This window comes from Hylobates moloch, unplaced genomic scaffold (assembly GCF_009828535.3).
Source record: "Hylobates moloch isolate HMO894 unplaced genomic scaffold, HMol_V3 SCAFFOLD_15, whole genome shotgun sequence".
Classification (NCBI taxonomy): domain Eukaryota; kingdom Metazoa; phylum Chordata; class Mammalia; order Primates; family Hylobatidae; genus Hylobates; species Hylobates moloch.
The window spans coordinates 94,804,967-94,826,329 of NW_026652290.1; the positions used below are offsets into that span (position 1 = coordinate 94,804,967).

The 21,363-nt window shown below is 57.6% G+C and overlaps 2 protein-coding genes across 5 annotated transcripts in view; one reads left to right on the forward strand and one right to left on the reverse strand.

Annotated features, from left to right (window-relative positions):
• Positions 1-7,630, forward strand: part of SH3GL1 (SH3 domain containing GRB2 like 1, endophilin A2) — a 40,898-nt gene extending 33,268 nt beyond the window's left edge. For both annotated transcript variants that reach the window (XM_032177677.2, XM_032177678.2), the window contains 9 exons: positions 723-791; positions 1,135-1,207; positions 2,082-2,225; positions 3,509-3,642; positions 3,857-4,015; positions 4,270-4,373; positions 5,015-5,139; positions 5,364-5,420; positions 5,930-7,630. In XM_032177677.2, the coding sequence (XP_032033568.1) occupies positions 723-791; positions 1,135-1,207; positions 2,082-2,225; positions 3,509-3,642; positions 3,857-4,015; positions 4,270-4,373; positions 5,015-5,139; positions 5,364-5,420; positions 5,930-6,126 (1,062 nt within the window). In that variant the 3' untranslated portion in view covers positions 6,127-7,630. The remainder of the gene's footprint in view (positions 1-722; positions 792-1,134; positions 1,208-2,081; positions 2,226-3,508; positions 3,643-3,856; positions 4,016-4,269; positions 4,374-5,014; positions 5,140-5,363; positions 5,421-5,929) is intronic.
• Positions 7,631-7,857: 227 nt separating this feature from the next.
• MPND (MPN domain containing) overlaps positions 7,858-21,363 on the reverse strand; it is a 23,323-nt gene continuing 9,817 nt past the window's right edge. Inside the window, exons 4-13 of one of the 3 annotated variants that reach the window (XM_058428917.1) lie at positions 15,341-15,473; positions 13,938-14,022; positions 13,647-13,743; positions 13,021-13,093; positions 12,869-12,945; positions 10,613-10,694; positions 10,447-10,517; positions 9,863-9,952; positions 8,798-8,890; positions 7,858-8,078 (exon numbers count right to left, since the gene is read on the reverse strand). In XM_058428917.1, coding sequence (XP_058284900.1) covers positions 7,992-8,078; positions 8,798-8,890; positions 9,863-9,952; positions 10,447-10,517; positions 10,613-10,694; positions 12,869-12,945; positions 13,021-13,093; positions 13,647-13,743; positions 13,938-14,022; positions 15,341-15,473 — 888 coding nt within the window. In that variant the 3' untranslated portion in view covers positions 7,858-7,991. Of the gene's footprint in view, positions 8,079-8,797; positions 8,891-9,862; positions 9,953-10,446; positions 10,518-10,612; positions 10,782-12,868; positions 12,946-13,020; positions 13,094-13,646; positions 13,744-13,937; positions 14,023-15,340; positions 15,474-21,363 lie in introns of all 3 variants that reach the window. The other 2 variants (XM_032177664.2, XM_032177665.2) reach the window with 2 other exon arrangements.

Here is a 21,363-nt window from a genome sequence, read left to right on the forward strand (position 1 = left end):
GTCTCGCTCTGTCACCCAGGCTGGAGTGCAGTGGCGCAATCTCGGCTCACTGCAAGCTCCGCCTCCTGGGTTGATGCCATTCTCCTGCCTCAGCCTCTCCAAGTAGCTGGGACTACAGGCGCCTGCCACCACACCCAGCTAATTTTTTGTATTTTTAGTAGAGACGGGGTTTCACCGTGGTCTCGATCTCCTGACCTCATGATCCGCCCGCCTCGGCCTCCCAAAGTGCTGGGATTACAAGTGTGAGCCACCGCGCCTGGCCAGGATTTTTTTTTTTTTTTAAGTAGACCCCACATACTCAAGGATGGGGGCAGATCCCCACATTGCTGTCTGTGGGGATGTTTGTGTAGGTGCTTCTGGAAGCAGTGTCTTCTGAGCCATGTGTTCTCAGGCTGAGGCTCTGAACTCCACCGTGGCCGAGATGGGGCCTGCTGTGGCAGGGTCCCCAGTGGGCATGTGAGTGGCAGTGTGAGTGGCAGTCGGGACACACACAGGTGGGCAGGCCACCCTCATCCTTACCCTCCCCCTGCAGGCCCATCCTGCTCCGCAGGCAGTGTGTGGCCCTGGAGTGCCCACGGCAGTGCCTGAGGTGTGTGTCCTGATCACTTGGCCTCCTGCCTCCAGCTGTGGATGCAATGTGGCTGGAAGGCGGCTCAGGGCCTCCTGTCCTCTTCCTCCTCCTCCCCCTGGGCTCACGGTGTTTCCCCTCTTCTGTCCTCTAGCTGGTCAGTGAGAAGGTCGGAGGGGCCGAGGGGACCAAGCTGGACGATGACTTCAAAGAGATGGAGAAGGTGAGGAAGAAACTGCGTGCTCTGTGTGGTGGTGGCACTGCCGGGGCCTGACCTCTGCTAGGCATAGTGGAGGCGGCCAACCTTGATGGACCTGGGTCTGGAGGGATGGGGCCCAGCAGGCATGGAGAGATGGGGTGGTGTGGGGGCCTCGTCAGCTGGACTTGACGGGCACCAGCTCTCTCCCCTGCCCTGGGCAGGCAGCCGTGGGAACATGGCTGAGCTGAAGACATGGAGAAGGGGTTGGGGGGTCCTGGTATGGGCTCTTAGGGCAGGAGGTGTTGCAGCAGCGGGGGCCTTGGGCCCCCAGTGGCTGTGGAGTCTTACATGTTGCTTCTTTCCACAGAAGGTGGATGTCACCAGCAAGGCGGTGACAGAAGTGCTGGCCAGGACCATCGAGTACCTGCAGCCCAACCCAGGTGGGTGCTCCAGCCACTGCCAGGGCCTGCCCCAGGCCCTCTGGCCTCTGTGTCAGCGGGAACATAGGGGATGACAGAACCACCAGGCTCATGGGTGGTAGGCTTCAGGCACAGCTGGGTCCCGGGGTGCAGAGGCCATCCTTGGTGCTGCATGCTGACTTTCCACCTCAACCAGCAGCTCAGCCCCTCTGTTGGCTTCACTCTCATGCTGACTGGTTCCTCAGGGCCATCCCAGCCTTAAACCCCTCTTCCAGCCAGCAGTCCTGGCAGGGAGCCTCTCCCCCAGCTTACTTGTGGGACCCATTTGTATTGGCCGCCCCTCCCCAGTGCCCCTGGCCTGGACTTCACCTTTGGGGCTTGGGACTGGGTCTCCCTGGCTGAGAGACGGGCCTTTCCCCAAGGAAAACCCAAATGCTGGCTCCATAGGAGGCCGTGGACAGGGGGCAGACATACACCCAGCAGTGTCCACTCAGGCCCTGCCAGGAGCAGACCCGAGCGGGCAGCGGAAGGGACATGGCTCATCACCCACCCCGGGAGCCTTGGCCTCAACCACCCCCAGCTGCACATCACTGCTGCGCCTCCTCCCTGGCACCCCCCAGATGAGGGGTCATAGCCACGTTCCAAGAGAAGCAGCCCTTGGAAGGAGGAGGTGTTGCCCCCTGAGGAGCTTGGTCACCTCTCCACCCGCTGCCAGCTCCTTCGAGGCTAGGGGAGCAGGGAAGGGACCCTCTGGGGATTCCACTGTGCTTTGTGTGGCCTAGACTATCCACAGGCACAGGAAACAAGGGCGGGGAGGGGATGTGGGGGCTGCAGCCTACCGGGGCAGAGGAGTGCAGGCCTCACAGCCCACACCCCCCTGGCCATCCTATCCCAGCCTCGCGGGCTAAGCTGACCATGCTCAACACGGTGTCCAAGATCCGGGGCCAGGTGAAGAACCCCGGCTACCCACAGTCGGAGGGGCTCCTGGGCGAGTGCATGATCCGCCACGGGAAGGAGCTGGGCGGCGAGTCCAACTTTGGTGAGTGGTGCTCTCTGGAAGCCACGCCCACCGTCCCTGGAGGCCACGCCTCAACACAGGCAGGGCAGGTCCAGGTCCAGGCCCAGGCCCAGGCCCTGCGTGTGCTGAGTGCCGGGGACGCACAGTGGCCCCCACAGCTTTCCAGCTGCAGAGGCGCAGGAGACTGCACAGACCAACCCATCCAGCACTGGCCAGCAGCTGATAGAGCCACTTCCTGTAGCTCCAGACCTTCCCCAGCTCAAGCCAGCTGCTTCCCTGGGGCCTGGACCCCCCAGCATCTGTCCTTCCACCACCTTCAGCCTGTTAAGGGCAAACCTGGGCCCTTTTAGGAGCATGGGAGGGGGCTGGTTTAACGTCCGAATCCATCGATTCGGATTTTAGGATCCTTTGTTTTGCTCTGAGTTCCAATTTCTGGGCCCTGGGCCTGGAGTGTAGGGGGCTCTTAGAAGTTGGGATGGGGCCGAGTGTGGTGGCTCATGCCTGTAATCCCAACACTTTAGGAGGCCGAGGCAGGTGGATCACCTGAGGTCGGGAATTCGAGACCAGCAAGACCAATATGCAGAAACCCCACCCCGCTTCTACAAAAAAATTATATATATATATATATATACACACACACACACACACACACACACACACACACACACACACACACACACAATTAGTCAGGTGTGGTAGTGCATGCCTGTAACCCCAGCTACTCGGGAGGCTGAGGCAGGAGAATCACTTGAACCTAGGAGGTGGAGGTTGCAGTGAGCCGAGATTGTGGGGGAAAAAAAAAAAAAAAAGCCGGGTGCGGTGGCTCACGCCTGTAATCCCAACACTTTGGGAGGCTGAGGTGGGTGGATCAGGAGTTCGAGACCAGTCTGGTCTATATGGTGAACTCCGTCTCTACTAAAAATACAAAAATTAGCTGGATGTGGTGGCGGGCGCCTATAATCCCACCTACTCAGGAGGCTGAGACAGGAGAATGGCTTAAACCTGGGAGGCAGAGGTTGCAGTGAGCTGAGATCATGCCACTGCACTCCAGCCTGGGCAACAGCGAGACTTCATCTCAAAGAAGTTGGAAAGGATCCAGGTGTGGGAGTGAACGCCTGTGGTCCCAGCTACTTGCGAGGCTGAGGTGCCAGCATGGCTTGAGCCCAGTTTGAGGCCTGCAGTGAGCTGGGACAGCGCCACTGTGTTCCAGCCTGTGAAACTGTTTCAAAAACAAAGGCTGAGGAGTGTCTCCGTCCAGTGGTCCCAGGCCCGGTATGATGGCTTTCTCCACCACTTCTCCACAGGCGACGCATTGCTGGATGCCGGCGAGTCCATGAAGCGCCTGGCAGAGGTGAAAGACTCCCTGGACATAGAAGTCAAGCAGAACTTCATTGACCCCCTCCAGAACCTATGCGAGAAAGACCTGAAGGAGATCCAGGTGCTGCTCCTGTGCCAGCCTGGGGCCTGTCCCTTCCCCCTGCGAGATGGGGCAGCCCCATTCTTGCCACGCTCACCTCCAGCCTCAGCACTGCCCTCTGGGTCTCACTCAAGCAGGCGGGATCCCCGGTGGTGCAGGGACAGTGGGTCAAGGCCATGCATGGGGCGGCCCTCTGGCCACTACTGGTGTGACCCATGTCCCCCACTGTCTCCAGCACCACCTGAAGAAACTGGAGGGCCGCCGCCTGGACTTTGACTACAAGAAGAAGCGGCAGGGCAAGATCCCCGATGAGGAGCTACGCCAGGCACTGGAGAAGTTTGAGGAGTCCAAGGAGGTGGCAGAAACCAGCATGCACAACCTCCTGGAGACTGATGTGAGTAGCTGGGGGTGTCACATCCTGACAAGCCCCATGCCCTTGGGAGGCCGCGGTGGTGCCTCAAGGGAGTTGGAGGACAGAGTCGGCAGCGACCTGGCTGCTGCAGCAGGGGAGGTTGAGGGTACGGGCCCCAGTCCCCTGTCCCCTGTCCCCTCTCAGCCCCCTTGCCTCCTGTGGCTTCCCCTCAGGAGTCAGGGAAGGCACAGGACAGTGGCGCTGGCAGGAGCCCCTGAGCCCTACTGTCCCCACAGATCGAGCAGGTGAGTCAGCTCTCCGCCCTGGTGGACGCACAGCTGGACTACCACAGGCAGGCCGTGCAGATCCTGGATGAGCTGGCTGAGAAGCTCAAGCGCAGGTGAGCCCAGGGCCTTGGTCTCTCCACAGAGCCTGGGCTGCCATGCGCCCTCTGCCGGCGGAAGCGGGCAGCACACCTCGCTCTGGGGTGAGCACATGGCAGAGCAGCATCCTGGATTCTTCCTGGGGACTGAGTGGAATGGCCTGGGGGGCCGCGAGATCAGAGGAGCTGGGGCTCTGAGAACTCTGAGTCAACACCAAGCCCTGCCCCAGATGCAGGCCCTGGAGACTCCCTCCCTGGCTGCACTTGTCTGCTGCCACAGGAACACCCAGGCTCCCCTCCCTGAATGCAGAGGCCAGACCTGCTTCAGGGGCCTAGGCATGTGTCGGGCACCGGTTGTGGTGGGGAATGGGGGCAGGAGGCAGGGGAATGCAACTGGGGGTGTTGTAGGTAGAGGCTGTGGCAGGCCCCAGCTGCTTGGCAGTCTCTGAGATGCCTCCAAGGTGGGGGTCCAGGCTCAAGGCCCTCTGGGTAGACATCCCGGTCTAGCTGTGTCCCAGGGTCCATGTGTCACAACCCCACTGACGGCCTCTTCCTGCAGTCCCAGGCCAGGTCATTAGGCAGCAGCATAAATATGAGAGTGGGGCTGCCTCGGCCATGACACTCATGGGCTCAGGCCACTCACACCTCTCCCTTCACAGGATGCGGGAAGCTTCCTCACGCCCTAAGCGGGAGTATAAGCCCAAGCCCCGGGAGCCCTTTGACCTCGGAGAGCCTGAGCAGTCCAATGGGGGTTTCCCCTGCACGACAGCCCCCAAGATCGCAGGTAATGGGGCATGGAGCCCTCTTGCGGAGGCAAATGCCAGCGGGTGGGAGTGGCCAAGGGCTGGCCCTGTCCTGGGTCTCTGAGCACCAGACTCCTGGGTGCAGCTCTCAGCCCTGCTCCATCTGGACCACCAAGGCAGACGGGAAGGGCTGGCCCCAGCCTTCTGCAGAAGGGGCCCTGCCCCACCGTTTTGAGCCCACAGCCTCCTCGTTTTGCTTGTTTAGCTTCGTCGTCTTTCCGATCTTCCGACAAGCCCATCCGGACCCCTAGCCGAAGCATGCGTGAGTGTTCCCAGGCCCGCCTCGACCTCAGTGCTGCCTTCTTGGCCATTCGGGGAGGGTGTTTCTCCTCCTCCCCTGTTCTCTGCCCATCTCAAGCAGGGAGGAGCCAGGCTCGGGCAGCAGTGGGGGGCACAGGCCCCACACCCTGCAAGACACCACCCCTCTGGGTCTCAGCCTCACAGTGTGAATGAGGGATTGCCAAGGGCACTAGCCCAGCTCTAGGTTATGTGGTGGCTACAAGGGCTGAGGGCATCTGGTCATTCCTTGTCACCGCAGCAGCACTGGGTGTCCCCAGCACCTCCCAGGAGTAGCTTTGGTGACCACTTACCAAGCTTCTCTCATCCTCCCTCCTGGGTGGCAGTAGAGGCCGGACCCCAGAAGTGGCAGAGGCAGGGCAGAGGGGAGGCCCATGCCCACCCACATGCTCCAGGTCACGGCAGGTCTGAGACCCCAGACTGGGCAGGGTGAGGTGTAGCAGCCCCAGCCCCACAGCCTGCTCCCGCCCCCAGCGCCCCTGGACCAGCCGAGCTGCAAGGCGCTGTACGACTTCGAGCCCGAGAACGACGGGGAGCTGGGCTTCCGTGAGGGCGATGTCATCACGCTGACCAACCAGATCGACGAGAACTGGTACGAGGGCATGCTGGACGGCCAGTCGGGCTTCTTCCCACTCAGCTACGTGGAGGTGCTTGTGCCCCTGCCGCAGTGACTCGCCGGTGCCCCTGCCCCGCCCCTCCGTCCACACTGGCCGGCACCCCCTGCTGGGTCTCCTGCATTCCACGGAGCCCCTGCTGCCAGGGCTGTGTCCGAGCCTGCTGACACCACCTGGGCCCCGGCCCTTGAGGTACTCCCTGAGCAGGGCCCCACGCTTGGGTGGGGGGGCCTATCTGGGTGGGTGGGGATGCCTGTTTACACTAGCGCTGACCCCCAATGGTGAGGGCTCCCTTCCCCACTCCATGGCGCCAGCCTCCGCGCCAAGCTGGCCGAGGCGGGGCAACACTAAGGTGCTCTTAGAAACACTAATGTTCCTCTGGGGCAGCCCCCACCTCCGTCCTGACCCCACGGGGGCCTGGCCCACTGCCTACCCTCGAGTCCCGCAGCCTTAACAGGATGGGATCGAGCGTCCCCGTGGGGTGGCTCAGAGATAGGACCCTGGTTTTAAATCCCCTCCCAGCCTGGTGCTGGCGATGGGCCTTGGCCTAATGCACCCCCGCCTCACACATGCACTCCTCCCCAAGGCCAGGGCAGAGGGCCTCACTGCCTCCCCAGCCTGCTGTCAGCTTGCAGCCCGGGGACAGAGGCCAGCTGGGATCTGCCCAAGGACAGAGAACATGGTCTCTTGCTGGGCGCGGTGACTCACGCCTGTAATCCCAGCACTTTGGGAGGCTGAGGCAGGTGGATCACGAGGTCAGGAGATCGAGACCATCCTGGCTAACACAGTGAAACCCTGTCTCTACTAAAAATACAAAAAATTAGCCGGGCGTGGTGGCGGGCGCGTGTAGTCCCAGCTACTCGGGAGGCTGAGGCAGGAGAATGGTGTGAACCCGGAAGGCGGAGCTTGCAGTGAGCAGAGATTGCGCCACTGCACTCCAGCCTGGGCGACAGAGCAAGACTCCGTCTCAAAAAAAAAAAAAAAGAGAACATGGTCTCCTGCAGGGCCCTGCCTCCCAAGCCCCGCCCTCAGAAAGCCAAGTACCTTTTCAGCTTTGTAACTGCCTCCATCCAAGCCCAGGGAGGCCTGTGTCACTCTGGCACAAGCTGCCACCACCAGCCACCCACACACCCCCCAGCACACCTCACACGGGACCACATCCGCGCTGCCAAGGGCCAAGCACAAAGGCTCCAGTGAGCGAATGTTCCAGCCCCTGGTGGCCAGGCCTCCCCTTGCTGAGCCGCTTGCCACCCCACCCTGTGGGAAGTGGCCCCAGCATCTCCTCTAGACCAAGGCAGGCAGCCCCGACATCTGCTTCCTCTGTCGCCCAATCCAAAATCGATGAAATGGGGGGTCCTCTGGGCCACGCCACATTCACATTCCCCTCCCCCTGTGGTCCAGTGAACCCTCCGGACCCCAGGCTCTGCTCTGCCCTGCACCCCACTCGTCAGAAGTACATGAGGGGCGCAGAGATGAGCACACAGCTTTGGACACGGTCCAGGGCAAACTGAAATGTATGCCTGAATTTTGTAAACAGAAGTATTAAATGTCTCTTTCTACAGCCCCTTGCCTCGTCTTGGTGCAGGGGTGGGCCTGCCACCCACTGCCTTCCTGAGGGGCCGGCTCCAAAGCCACACACACCCCAGGAGGTCCCTCTGGCACCCCAGGTGCTCCCGAGCCCAACGCAGGTGGGACTGGCCCTGAGGCTTTTGTGCCAGTTCCCAGGGGCTGAGGGGTGCCCTGGAGGTTAATGCCCTGCCCTGGAAGTGAGGAAGCAGGGGTGATGGTACCAGTCTGGGCACCCAGCTACCCTCACCCCAGCCTTGGGGAAACCAGCGTGGCTGGCTGCTGCTTCCATTTCTTTATTACCTGAGCCCATCCGGACCCTCAATACAACTGGAGCCCACCCTGCCGCAGAAGGCTCAGCTCCCCTGCTTGAGGACGCCGCACACCTGTTCCAGGACATGACACAGGCTCTGGTCCTTGGGCGTCCTGCTGGCCAAAGAGATCTGAAACGAGGGGGCTGGGCCTCAGGCTGTGCCTGGGGATCCTAGCCAGCCCTGCGCCTCACAGTCCACTGTGCAAGTCCAGCATCCTGACTGAGCCCTCCTGAGACCAAGGCACAGGGCTGGGGTCCCACAGCACAGCCTGCTGCTTACCCAGTGGGGCAGTATGTAACGGAGGGCCTGGCTCCCGGGGGCAGCGGTGCTGTGTGGAGGGGTGGGGCTTACGTGCACACTTCCGATCCTGACCCCACCTCAGCCCCTCTCTCCCTGGGTCCCAGACACCCATGGGAACACCAGAGCCTCCACAGCTAGCTGAGAGCTGAGCAGAATGAGCCCCTTTCTATGCCAGGTGGAAGGAAACCAGGAACTACTACCCTAAGACACAACTACTACCCTAAGACACTCAGGGGCAGCCAGGACCCTGGGCCCTCTGCAGGGGAGCCACTCCCAAAACCCGCTGCTGGGACCTCATCCAGCACTGCCGGAGCTTAAAGCTCCACAGTACAATCAAATCTGGCCTGCACCCTGCTGGGGTGGCCACGGGGTGACCAGGGTCAGGTGCAGTCTGCCACCTGGGCTGTCCTGGGCCCCTGAGGCCCATGAGGCTCATTGCTGCCAACTTTTAGGCTGCCCAGGGGGGCCTCTCCTGGAGCCTCATTAGGAGGTCTGCAGGGGGCTCTCCTGGGGCCCCATTAGGAGGTCTACGGGGACTTGGGGCTCACCTTAAGCTTGTCGAGGTAGGTGTGCTCCTGGCTCCAGGCTTCCTGGAGCCTCACGAGGTCAGGGGAACCCTTGTAGAACTCCACCAGCAGCATCTACAGGACAGAGGAGCATGCACTCCCAGGCTCCCTCCAAGCCTGAGGTACACCAGCCCCTCTCCTGGGGTTCCAGTCTCAGGTAGCCCTGAGACATGACCCCAGTCACTAACAAATAAACCAACCACGCAGAGATCGTGAGTGACCTTAGCCGGAGGGCTCTCTCGAGGGGGAGGCTGCAGCGTTGCCCAAGTGGCTGCCACGAGAGGTCCACCTGGACCTGCACTCACTGAGCCCAGTTCTCCAGAACCACGCGGGCCTGACATGGCCCCCTGGTTCGGCCTCATCCCCAGCAGTGACACCTGTGAGGTTACAGGTTTGATGAACTAGTTTAGGTTTTGTTGGGTTTTTTTCTTGAGATGGGGTCTCACTCTGGCCCAGACTGGAGTGCAGTGGCGCAATCTCGGCTCACTGCAACCTCCACCTCCTGGGTTCAAGAGATTCTCCTGCCTCAGCCTCCCAAGTAGCTGGGACTATAGGCACCCGCCACCACTCCTGGATAGCTTTTCTATCTTGGTAGAGACAGGGTTTCGCCATGTTGGCCAGACTAGTCTCGAACTCCTGACCTCAGGTGATCCACCCGCCTCAGCTTCCCAAAGTGCTGGGATTACAGGCGTGAGCCACTATGTCTGGCTTAGTTTAGTGTTTTAAATGCATGTTGAACACACAATTGTTAAGTGTTCATCCAGGTACCACCCAAAGTCCCTGGGGTTTCTCTACCGGACAGCCTGGCAGAAGAGGCCAGTGCCTTGGAGAACAGCAGGGGGGGGAGGTGAGGGAGGGCAGAAGTTGGAGGGGCCCTGGCAAGGGCCTGGGACTCTGTCCTGAGTGATGGAAGAAGCCCTAACCCAGGCCCCCGAGGCGCCACCAGCCATAGCTTCCCAAGCCCACCAGTGGGAAGCAGACCAATGCATCTTGTGTGCTCAGCTGCGCACTGCCAGCCCCTGCCTGCCCGCCCCGCAGTGAGCTCACCATCTCGTGAAGGATGTCATTGGTCAGGAAGCTGTCCTGGACGTAGGCCATCTCCACATCCATGGGGATGCCATAGTCACTGGGCCTTTGCTGGCAAGGACACAGACCAGTCAGAGAAGCCTCACCAGCCCTCAGCCCATGGCAGCTGGGGACAACGGGTAGTGCCCGGGCTGGGAACGGGAGAGTGCACACCCCGGCTCAGCTCTGCACCGGGATCGGCACCTGGTGGTGGGACCAAGGAGGCAGAGTAGCCTCCTTCCTCTGGGAGAGGCCCAGAAGAGTCAGGGCCCTGAAATGACTTCCCAGGGCTGACCTCTGACTTCAGGGCAGGATTGGGGAATGAAGCCAGGCAGGGTCAGGAAGGGAGCCCTCTTTGTACTGAGCAGCCAACGACACACAGAGGCCCCACGCCCAGGCCCTCAACAAAACACCAGCAGGGCAGCAGTCACGTCCCCGTTTCATAGATGGAGAAACTGGGGCCCCAACTCTCCAGTGGCGCCTGGAACCAGGGGCCCCTGCCTAGTCGTGACCCAAATGCCCCGGTGCTCCCGGGCCCCCCAGGCTCTCCCAGCAGCCCCACCTACCTCTGGAGGAGGCATCACCCAGAAAGGCGAGATCTTGGACTCGGGGCCTGGGTTGCCAGAATAGTAAGGGGCTGGCGGAAAAGAGGGAGAGAGGGGTTGGGCCTGGGAGGCTCGGCTGGCCCAGCATCCCCCCTCCTTGCTCCCCCTACAGCCCCATCCAGCGTACAGCAAAGCAGGGCGAGGCAGGGCTGGAAGCCATTGCTGGAGCCCTGTAGCCGCAGCTGGTAGTCCATCTGTGCGTCGATGTCCTGCAGAGATGGCAGCGCCGGGCTGTGCGGGTGGCTGTGGTACCAGCCCACCAGGGACAGGCCCCGCAGGAACAGGCTCTGGTAGATCTGGGGACAGAGGCGCAGCTCAGGGGGCACAGGGGCCTGAATGGCTCTAGTGAGCTCATGTGACCGACCAGCCCTGAACGAATTCCTGCTGTGTATCAGGCCTGGGGACACGGTGATGACCAAGACAGGCCCTGCCCCCACTGCCACTGAGTCCAGTGGGAGCTGGAGAGACAGCCAACAAATACATCTTTTAATATAAAAGACGCACCCTGCCACAAAGCCAGGACACGGAAGTCGTTTTGTTCACTGCTGTAGCCCAGCTTACGGAATAATGCTCGCCACACAGTAAGCACTCAACAAATAATTAAAACTAGGCTGGGAGCAGTGGTTCACGCCTATAATCCCAGTGCTTTGGGAGGCTGAGGCAGGCAGATCACTTGAGGTCAGGAGTTCGAGACCAGCCTGGCCAACATGGAGAAACCCCCTTCTCTACTAAAAATACAAAAATTAGCCAGATGTGGTGACGCGTGTCTGTACTGCCACCTACTGTGGAGGCTGAGCCAGGAGGATCTTGAACCTGGGCAGTTGATGCTGCAGTGAGCCGTGATTATGCCACTGCAGTCCAGCCCAGGCAACAGAGCAAGATCGTGTCTCAGAAAAAAAGGAAAAAGAATAGCAGCTGGCACTTACAAGTAGTGTTTAATAGATGAGGCCTGGCACTGAACATTCAATATTGGCAGCCCTTCACTTTTTATTTTTTTAGATACAGGGTCTTGCTCTGTCACCCAGGCTGGAACGCAGTGGCGCCATCTCAGCTCACTGCAGCCTCAACCTCCTGGACTCTATCCATCCTCCTGCCCTCAGCCTCTCAAATAGATGGGACTACAGGTGCGTACCACCATGTCTGGCTAATTTTTTTTATCTTTTGTAGAGATGGGGTCTTGCTGTGGCCCCAGGCTGGTGTCAAACTCCTGGGTTCCAGCAAACCTCCTGCCTCGGCCTCCCTAAGTGCTGGGATTCCAGGTGTGAACCCCCAACGCCTGGATCTGATGGCCTTTCATTGAAGCCGCTCATTTTACAGACAAGGAAACCAAGGCTCTGAGAGGGGAGGGAGCTGGCGAGGTTTCAGCACCAGAGCTAGGAGATCCAAAAGCAGTGCTCTTAGGCCGGGCGTGGTGGCTCACGCCTGTAATCCCAGCACTTTGGGAGGCTGACGCAGGTGGATCACGAGGTCAGGAGTTTGAGACCAGCCTGGCCAACGTGGTGAAACCCTGTCTCAACTAAAAATACAAAAATTAGCTGGATAAGGTGGTGCACACCTGTAATCCTAGGTATTCAGGAGGCTGAAGCAGGAGAATCACTTGAATCCAGAAGGTGGAGGTTGCAGTGAGCCAAGATCGCACCCTGCTCTCCATCCTGGGCGACAGAGCGAGACTGTCTCAAGAAAAAAAAAAAAAAAAAGGCCGGGTGCGGTGGCTTACACCTGTAAGCCCAGCACTTTGGGAGACCGAGGCGAGCAGATCACGAGGTCAAGAGATCGAGACCATCCTGGCCAGGCGTGGTGGCTCACGCCTGTAATCCCAACACTTTGGGAGGCTGAGGTGGGCAGATCACGAGGTAAAGAAATAGAGACCAGCCTGGCCAACATGGTGAAACCCCGTCTCTACTAAAAATACAAAAAATTAGCCACGCACGGTGGCTCACGCCTGTAATCCCAGCACTTTGGGAGGCTGAGGCGGGCGGATCACGAGGTCAGGAGCTCGAGACCATCCTGGCTAACACGGTGAAACCCTGTCTCTACTAAAAATACAAAAAATTAGCCAGGCGTGGTGGCGGGCACCTGTAGTCCCAGCTACTCGGGAGGCTGAGGCAGGAGAATGGTGTGAACCCAGGAGGCAGAGCTTGCAGTGAGCTGAGATCGCATCACTGCACTCCAGCCTGGTGACAGAGCAAGACTCTGTCTCAAAAAAAAAAAAAAAAAAAAGGAGTGTTCTTCACCCTTCACCGTGGGGTCCCGGGCATGGAGACGGGCATGCTCACCTGCACGCTTGGTGGGTGATGACACTGCTGGCCACTAGGCAGTCGCCAGGACAGCTGTGTCCCTTCCCAACCCTCCCCAGAATGCCACCTCCCAGGCAGCCTCTCACCTCCTCTTCGATGGCAGCTGCAGTCTCTGCGTCCCCAAGCCGGCTCCGACAAGGGAAGGCTCTGAGCACCGTCAGCACTGTGGGGAGGGGCAGCTGTGACCCCGTGATCCCAGTCCCCCAACGCCCCCGCCCACCCGGCCCTGGATACCCACTCTGGCTGTTGATGTCCCAGCGGCCCCCCAGGTAACCCACGACCTCACTCCGCGTCAGGTGGCTGTGGAAGTCCTGGGGAAGGGAGGGACGGCAGAAGACTGGCTCAGGCTGTGGCCCTGCCCCAACACTGGAGCCAGCCTGTGCCCTCATTCTCTTTTTTTGAGACTCAGTCTTGCTCTGTCACCCAGGCTGGAGTGCAGTGGCACAATCTCGGCTCACCGCAACCTCTGCCTCCCCAGTTCAAGCGATTCTCCTGTCTCAGCCTCTCAGTAGCTGGGATTAGAGGCATGCACCACCACGCCCAGCTAATTTTTGTATGTTTAGTAGAGACGGGGTTTCAGTGTTACCCAGGCTTGTCTCGAACTCCTGAGTTCAGGTGACCCGCTGCCTCAGCTTCCCAAAGTGCTGGGATTACAGGTGTGAGCCACCGCGCCTGGCCATGCACCCTCCTTCATACATTTATTGAGCACCCACAGTGTACCAGTAGCAAACAAAGCATACAAGGTCCCAGCTCTCATGGAGCTGATACACAGGGGAGCCCCGCCCGCTGCCCACCGACTGGGCTCCCCCAGGCCCCTGCCCAGGCCTGGGAGCCCCTTGCCCCTGGACGAGGTGGGCCACACACCAGCAGGAACAGCACGTTGCTGGAAACAGCCACGTTGAACGGCTGGAACTTGTTGATGGCTGCAAAGGATGTTACTTCCACCAGGGTGTGGGGGTTCCTGTAGCGGCCAGGAGGGTCGCACAGTCTCAGGAACCCCCAGGCTCTTCCCTCGCCCCCACGCTGATTCCCCTCACCCCACGGCTCTGAGGATCTGAGGCTCTGTCCCACCCCCCACCCCTGCCCTTGCTACCCCGAGACCAGCAAGAGATCCAGGTGAGCTGGGGCAGGGGCAGAACTTGGGGTGAGTCTGACCTGGCCGAGTCGCGGCTGCCCAGCATGCAGTAGCGGACCGGGACCCGGATCTTGCTGTCCACCCGCTTCCCTGGGGTTGTGGCCTCTGGGAGAGAAAAAGGCAGAGTCAGTCCCTTCCCAGCCCAAGTTAGAACAAACAGGCTGGGCGCAGTGGCTCACGACTGTAATCCCAGCACTTTGCGAGGCCGAGGTGGGTGGATTACCTGAGGTTGGTAGTTCAAGACCAGCCTGACTAACATGGAGAAACCTCATCTCTACTAAAAATACAAAAATTAGCCGGGCGTGGTGGTGCGTGCCTGTAATCCCAGCTTCTCGGGGGGCTGAGGCAGGAGAATCACTTGAACCCAGGAGGCGGAGGTTGCGGTGACCTGAGATCGTGCCATTGCACTCCAGCCTGAGCAACAAGAGCAAAACTCCATCTCAAAAAAAAAAAAAAGAACAAACTAGGTGGCCACTGGGTGTGCTGGTGCATGCCTGTAATCCCAGTGCTGAAGCAGGAGGATCGCTTGAGCATGGGAGGTCGAGGCTGCAGTGAGCTGTGATCACACCACTGCACTCCAGCCTGGGTTACAGAGTGAGACTCTTGTCTACAAAAAAGAAATTTTTTTTCACTGGGAAGCTGAGGTGGGAGGATTGCTCAAGTCCAGGACTTCAAGACCAGCCTGGGCAAGATGATGAGATCTTGTCTCTGAAAAAAAATACAAAAATTAGCCGGGTGTGGTGGTGCACACCTGTGGTCCCGGTTACTCAAGAGGCTGAGGCAAGAGGATCACTTGAACCCAGGAGGTTGAGGCTGCAGTTAGCCATGATTGCACCACTATACTCTGCCTGGGGGACACAGCAAAACCCTGTCTCAAAAAAACAAAACAAAAAAACAGGTACAGTGGCTCATGCCTGTAATCCCAACACTTTGGGAGGCCGAGGCAGGTGGATCACCTGAGGTCAGAAGTTCAAGACCAGCCTGGACAACATTGTGAAACTCCGTCTCTACTAAAAATACAAGTTAGCCAGGCGTGGTGGCTGGCGCCTATAGTCCCAGCTATTTGGGAGGCTGAGGCAGGAGAATCGCTTGAACCCGGGAGGCAGAGGTTGCAGTGAGCCGAGATTGAGCCACTGCACTCCAGCCTGGGCGACAGAGGGAGACTCCATCACAAAAAGATAAATATATAAAATAAAATAAAATCCAGCATTTAAGCTTGAGAAGTCAGGCAGTGAGTAAAATTGGGCAGTGGGACTGTCTCCAGCCCAGGCCTTGCCCAGCTCCAGACTTAGGGCCCAGCTGACTCTCCATGTCTCCATCTTGGGGGCCCTAGGAGAAGATCAAGGCCCAATCTCTCCCCAGTCTCCTCCCCAACCCGAGCTGTACCCGCCCCTGTCCTGCCTCCCCTCCCCACGCCTCTCACCCAGGTGGGCAGGCTCTGAAGGGCTCTTCCCCAGTGGTCTCCGACTCTTGTCTTCTGCTGAGACCCCCGCCAGAACGTCGTCCTCCTCCTCTTCTATCAGCAACTCCTCCTCCTCCCCTTCACTGGCCGGGCTCTGGAGGGGTTAGGGGTCAGGGACAGTGGTGGGACCCCACTCTCCCTACTAAGTCCCACCCCAGCCCAGTGGCCTAAGCCATAGGTGCCATTGCCCCAGATGACCACTAGAGGGAGGGAGGGAGCAGAGAAGGCCTTAAGCTAAGACCTCACAGTTTTATTTATTTATTTATTTGTAATTTATTTTTTATTTATCTTTTTTGAGACGGATTCTCCCTCTGTCACCCAGTCTAGAGTGCAGTGGTGCGCCGAGGCGGGCGGATCACCAGGTCAGGAGATCGAGACCACGGTGAAACCCCGTCTCTACTAAAAATACAAAAAAATTAGCCGGGCGTGGTGGCGGGCGCCTGTAGTCCCAGCTACTCGGAGAGGCTGAGGCAGGAGAATTGCTTGAACCCGGAAGGCGGAGCTTGCAGTGAGCTGAGATTGCGCCACTGCACTCCAGCCTGGGACACAGAGCGAGACTCCATCTCAAAAAAAAATAAATAAAATAAATAAAATAAATAAATAGAGTGCAGTGGTGCGATTTCGGCTCACTGCACCTTCCGCCTCCCGGGTTCAAGTGACTCGCCTGCCTCCGCCTCCTGAGTAGCTGGGATTACAGGTATGCACCACCACATCCAGCTAATTTTGTATTTTTAGTAGAGATGGGATTTCTCCATGTTGGTCAGGCTGGTCTCGAACTCCCGACCTCAGGTGATCCACCCACCTCGGCCTCCCAAAGTGCTGGGATTACAGGCGTAAGCCACCGCACCCGGCTGACCTCGCATTTTATAATACAAGCCCTGCAACCTTTGGTGAGCACCATGGCCATTTATGCCTAGTGTTCCATTATTGGAACGCTAAGCATATGGGAGCTATTTATATCCTACTGCTCAAAGTCATCGCCAAGGTCTGATTGCAAAAATTCAAAGAATTGCAACCTCAGGCATAAATGGGTTTAAACTCTCTGAACTCTATCTATTCTTTTTTTTTTTTTTTTGAGACAGGGTCTCACTCTGTCACCCAGGCTGGAGTGCAGTGGCGCGATCTTGGCTCACTGCAACCTCTGCCTTCCGGGCTCAAGCCATTCTCCTGCCTCAGCCTCCTGAGTAGCTGGGAGTACAGTTGCCCACCACCACGCCTGGCTAATTTTTGTCTTTTTAGTAGAGGTGAGGTTTTGCCATGTTCGCCAGGCTGGTCTCAAACTCCTGACCTCAAGTGACCCACCCACCTCAGCCTCCCAAAGTGCTGGCATTACAGGTGTGAGCCACCATGCCCAGCCAACTCTATTATTCTTTTTTTTTTTTTTTTTTTTGAGATGGAGTCTCACTCTGTCGCCCAGGCTGGAGTGCAGTGGCATGATCTTGGCTCACTACAACCTCCACTTCCCGGGTTCAAGTGATTCTCCTGCCTCAGCCTCCCGAGTAGCTGGGATTATAGGCACGTGCCACCACGCCCAGCTAATTTTTTGTATTTTTAGTAGAGATGGGGTTTCACCGTGTTAGCCAGGATGGTCTTGATGGTCTGACCTTGTGATTCGCCCATCTCAGCCTCCCAAAGTGCTGGGATTAAAGGCGTGAGCCACCGTGCCCGGCCGCCAACTCTATTCTTATCTGTAAAAGGGCACAATGACCTCCAACTCCATGGGGATGGCATCAGGGTGAAATGAAATCATGCGCACAAAGCATTTAGCATACACCTAGATGCTCCGTTCATTGAGCGAGCTAGCACCATACATAGATGACTTTAATGTCTTTCAGTAACCTTTCCTCCCAGCCGGGCGCAGTAGCTCACACCTGTAATCCCAGCACTTTGGGAGGCTGAGGCAGGTGGATCATTTGAGGTCAGGAGTTCGAGACCAGCCTGGCCAACATGGTGAAACCCCATCTCTACTAAAAATACAAAAATTAGCCAGGCATGGTGGTGCACACCTGCAATCCCAGCTATTCAGGAGGCTGAGGCAGGAGGATCACTTGAACCTGGGAGGCGGAGATTGCAGTTAACTGAGATCACACCATTGTACTCCAGCCTGGGGGATGGAGCAAGAGTCTGTCTAAAAAGATACATATTAAAAATAACCTCTCCTCTGGTTCTGTCCTAAACTGCCCTTGTAGAGGTGACCTCTCTGGGTCACATCTCAGTTCCTGTCCTCGTCACCTTCTCGGCAGCATCTGACCCAGCACATCCTCCTACCTACTGGGACACGGTCCTCACACGACCCCCGGATCCCACGCTCGCCTGGCTCCCTCTCACCTCCCCTCTCTCTGTTGCTGGCCCCAGGCTGAGTTTTCAGGCCTCCTCCCTCCACGTCCCTCCCAGGTGGCCTTGTCCCCTCTCAGGGCTCCAAATCCCATCTACACCTGACATTGCCCACGGTCCTGTCTCCAGCCCAGGCCTCACCCGGCTCCAGACTCAGGACCCAGCTGCCTCTCTATGTCTCCATGTGGGGGACTCACAGGGTCACACTCAACACAGCCATGCTGGGCCCCACTGAACCCCCAGATCTGCCCTTCCCACATCCCCCAATTTTGGCAGCTACATCCACCCACTTGCTCAGGACTCCAGCATCTGATCTATCAGCAAACCTGGCAGATACACTTCCAAAAATACCTGGAATCTGCCCACTGCTTCCCTGCTCCATGGCCAGCCTGGGCCACTCCATCATCCCTCACCTGGACCAGCTCACTCACCTCTGCCCTGCTCCCTGGATCCCACCCTAACCCCCGACAATCTAGTTCCCACAGCAGCCACCAGAGAACGCCTGTGAGCACCTCAGTCAGATCCTGTCCTTCCTCTGCCTGCAACACTCCATGGCTCCCACCTTCCTCCAGGTCAAAGCCCAAGTTCTCCCCATAACCCACAGGGCCCTGCATGACCTGCCCTGTCCCCTTCCCATCCTCCCCACCTCCTTCTCTCTCCCTTACTCACTGGGCTCCAGCCACACAGGCTCCTCACTATTCCTCCAACACACCAGGCACAGTCGTGCCCCAGGGCCTTTGCAGGGGCTGTTTCTCAGAAGTCTTCATAGCGCCCTCCCTCCCTCCTCACCTTCAGTTCTCTGTTCAAATGTCACCTTCTCAGTGAAGCCCCCCTGACTACCTTCTTCCTCCAAAACTCCCACCCAAAGGCAGGGATTTTTTACTTTTTTGCCCTCTGCTTTATATTCAGTGCCTAAAACAGGCCTTACACACAGTTGGCCACTAACTGAATACATACTGGAAGAATGGTTTCCTGTGTCATCTTAGCTAGGCAAGAGTGCCTGGCAATTTAATGGAACACTGATCTGGGCATTACTGCGATGGCATTTGTTCCATGGGATTCACATCTACAGTAAGGTGACTTTCAGAAAGGACATTGCTCTTGTCCAGGCTCCACGGCTCACACCTGCAATCCCAGTACTTTGGGAGGCAGAGGCAGGCGGATCACCTGAGGTCAGGAGTTCAAGACTAGCCTGGCCAACATGGTGAAACCCCATCTCTACTAAAAATACAAAAATTGGCTGGGCATGGTAGTGGGCATCTGTAATCCCAGCTACTCAGGAGGCTGACAGGAGAATCACTTGAACCCAGGAGGTGGAGGTTGCAGTGAGCCGAGATCTCACCCCTGCACTCCAGCCAGGGCAACAGAGTGAGACTGTCCCAAAAAAAAAAAAAAAAAATTACAAAAACAGACCCAGCCGATCTTGGTAGCTCACGCCTGTAATCCCAACACTTTGGGAGGCCGAGGCGGGCAGATCATCTGAGGTCAGGAGTTCAAGACCAGCCTGACCAACATGCAGAAACTCCGTCTCCACTAAAAATACAAAATTAGCCAGGCGTGGTGGTGGGTGCCTGTAATCCCAGCTACTCGGGAGGCTGAGGCAGGAGAATCACCTGAACCCGAGAGGCAAAGGTTGCAGTGAGCTGAGATCACGCCATTGCACTCCAGCCTGGGCAACAAGAGCAAAACTCCATCTCAAAAAAAAAAAAATAGACCCAGTCACTGAGCCACTGAGGACTCGGCAGCCTCCCCTTGAGCACCCTCAGTTCCTGATGCTCCATCCCTCCCCCACTCGCCTTCTCCCGCCACCACTGCCTTCCACAGGCCGTTCCCACCAAGGCAAAGGAATCGTGGCTGGCTGCGGTGGCTCATGCCTGTAATCCCTGCACTTTGGGATACTGAAGCGGGTGGATCACTTGAGGTCAGGAGTTCGAGACCAGCCTGACCAACATGGTGAAACCCCATCTCTAATAAACATGCAAAAATACAAAAATTAGCTGGGCATGGTGGCGCGCCCTTGTAGTCCCAGCTACTCGGGAGGCTGACGCAGAAGAATTGCGTGAACCCGGGAACGGGAGGTTGCAGTGAGCCAAGATCACAGCACTGCACTCCAGCCGGACAACAGAGCGAGACTGCATCTCAAAAACAGAATTGTATCTTTTGTCCACTATCCAGAACCTCCACTCTTTCGACCCCTCTGCTGATGCAAATAACAGTGATGACCTGCTTCCTGCTGGCACTGAGGACTGCATCCATATAAGAATTCAACAGAGGCCGGGCACGGTGGCTCATGCCTGTAATCCCAGCACTTTGGGAGGCTGAGGCAGGTGGATCACGAGGTCAGGAGTTCAAGACCAGCCTGGACAACATTGTGAAACCCTGTCTCCACTAAAAATAAAAAAATTAGCCAGGCCTGGTGGCGGGCACCTATAATTCCAGCTACTTGGGAGGCTGAGGTAGGAGAATCGCTTGAACCCGGGAGGCAGAGGTTGCAGTGAGGCAAGATTGCACCACTGCATTCCAGCCTGGGCAACACAGTGAGACTCTATCTCAAAAAAAAAAAAAAAAAAAAAAACAAACCAGAAAAATGGCAGGAAAATGCTTACTACTGTCCTGCAAGAGATCAGTGATGATTACGATAAAAAGAAACTAGCGAAGGTGTTTTTTTTGTTTTGTTTTGTTTTTGTTTTGAGACGGAGTCTCGCTCTGTCGCCCAGGCTGGAGTGCAGTGGCGCAGTCTCGGCTCACTGCAAGCTCCACCTCCCGGGTTCATGCCATTCTCCTGCCTCAGCCCCTCTGAGTAGCTGGGACTACAGGCGCCCGCCACCACGCCCGGCTAATTTTTTTGTATTTTTAGTAGAGACGGGGTTTCACCGTGGTCTCGATCTCCTGACCTCGTGATCCGCCCGCCTCGGCCTCCCAAAGTGCTGGGATTACAAGCGTGAGCCACCGCGCCCGGCCGCGAAGGTGTTTAAGAAGAAATTTAGGCTAGGCGCAATGGCTCATGCCTATAATCTCAGCACTTTGGGAGGCTGAGGGGGGTGGATCACGAGGTCAGGAGTTTGAGAACAGCCAGACCAACATGGTGAAACCCCATTTCTACTAAAAATACAAAAATTAGCCGGGCGTGGTGGTGCGTGCCTGTAATCCCAGCTACTCAAGAGGCTCAGGCCGGAGAATCTCTTGAACCTGGGAGGCGGAGGTTGCAGTGAGCCGAGACTGTGCTGCAACCTGGGCAACAGAGCGAGACTCTGTCTCAAAAAAAAAAAAAAAAAAAAAAAAAAAGAAATTTGCAATTTGCCTGCCTGCAATGATGCTGTAATTGAGCATCCAGAATATGGATAAGTCAGCTGGGCTTGGTGGCTCACGCCTGTAATCCCAGCATTTTGGGAGGCGGAGGCGGGCGGATCACCTGATGTCAGGAGTTCGAGACCAGCCTGGCCAACGTGGTGAAACCCCGTCTCTACTAAAAATATAAAAATTAGCCGGGTGTGGTGGTGGGTGCCTGTAATCCCAGCTACTCGGGAGACTGAGGCAGGAGAATCATTTGAACCCGGGAGGCGGAGGTTGCAATGAACAGAGATCGTGGCACTGCATTCCAGCCTGGGAGACACAGCGAGAGTCCATCTCAAAAAAAAAAAAAAAAAAAA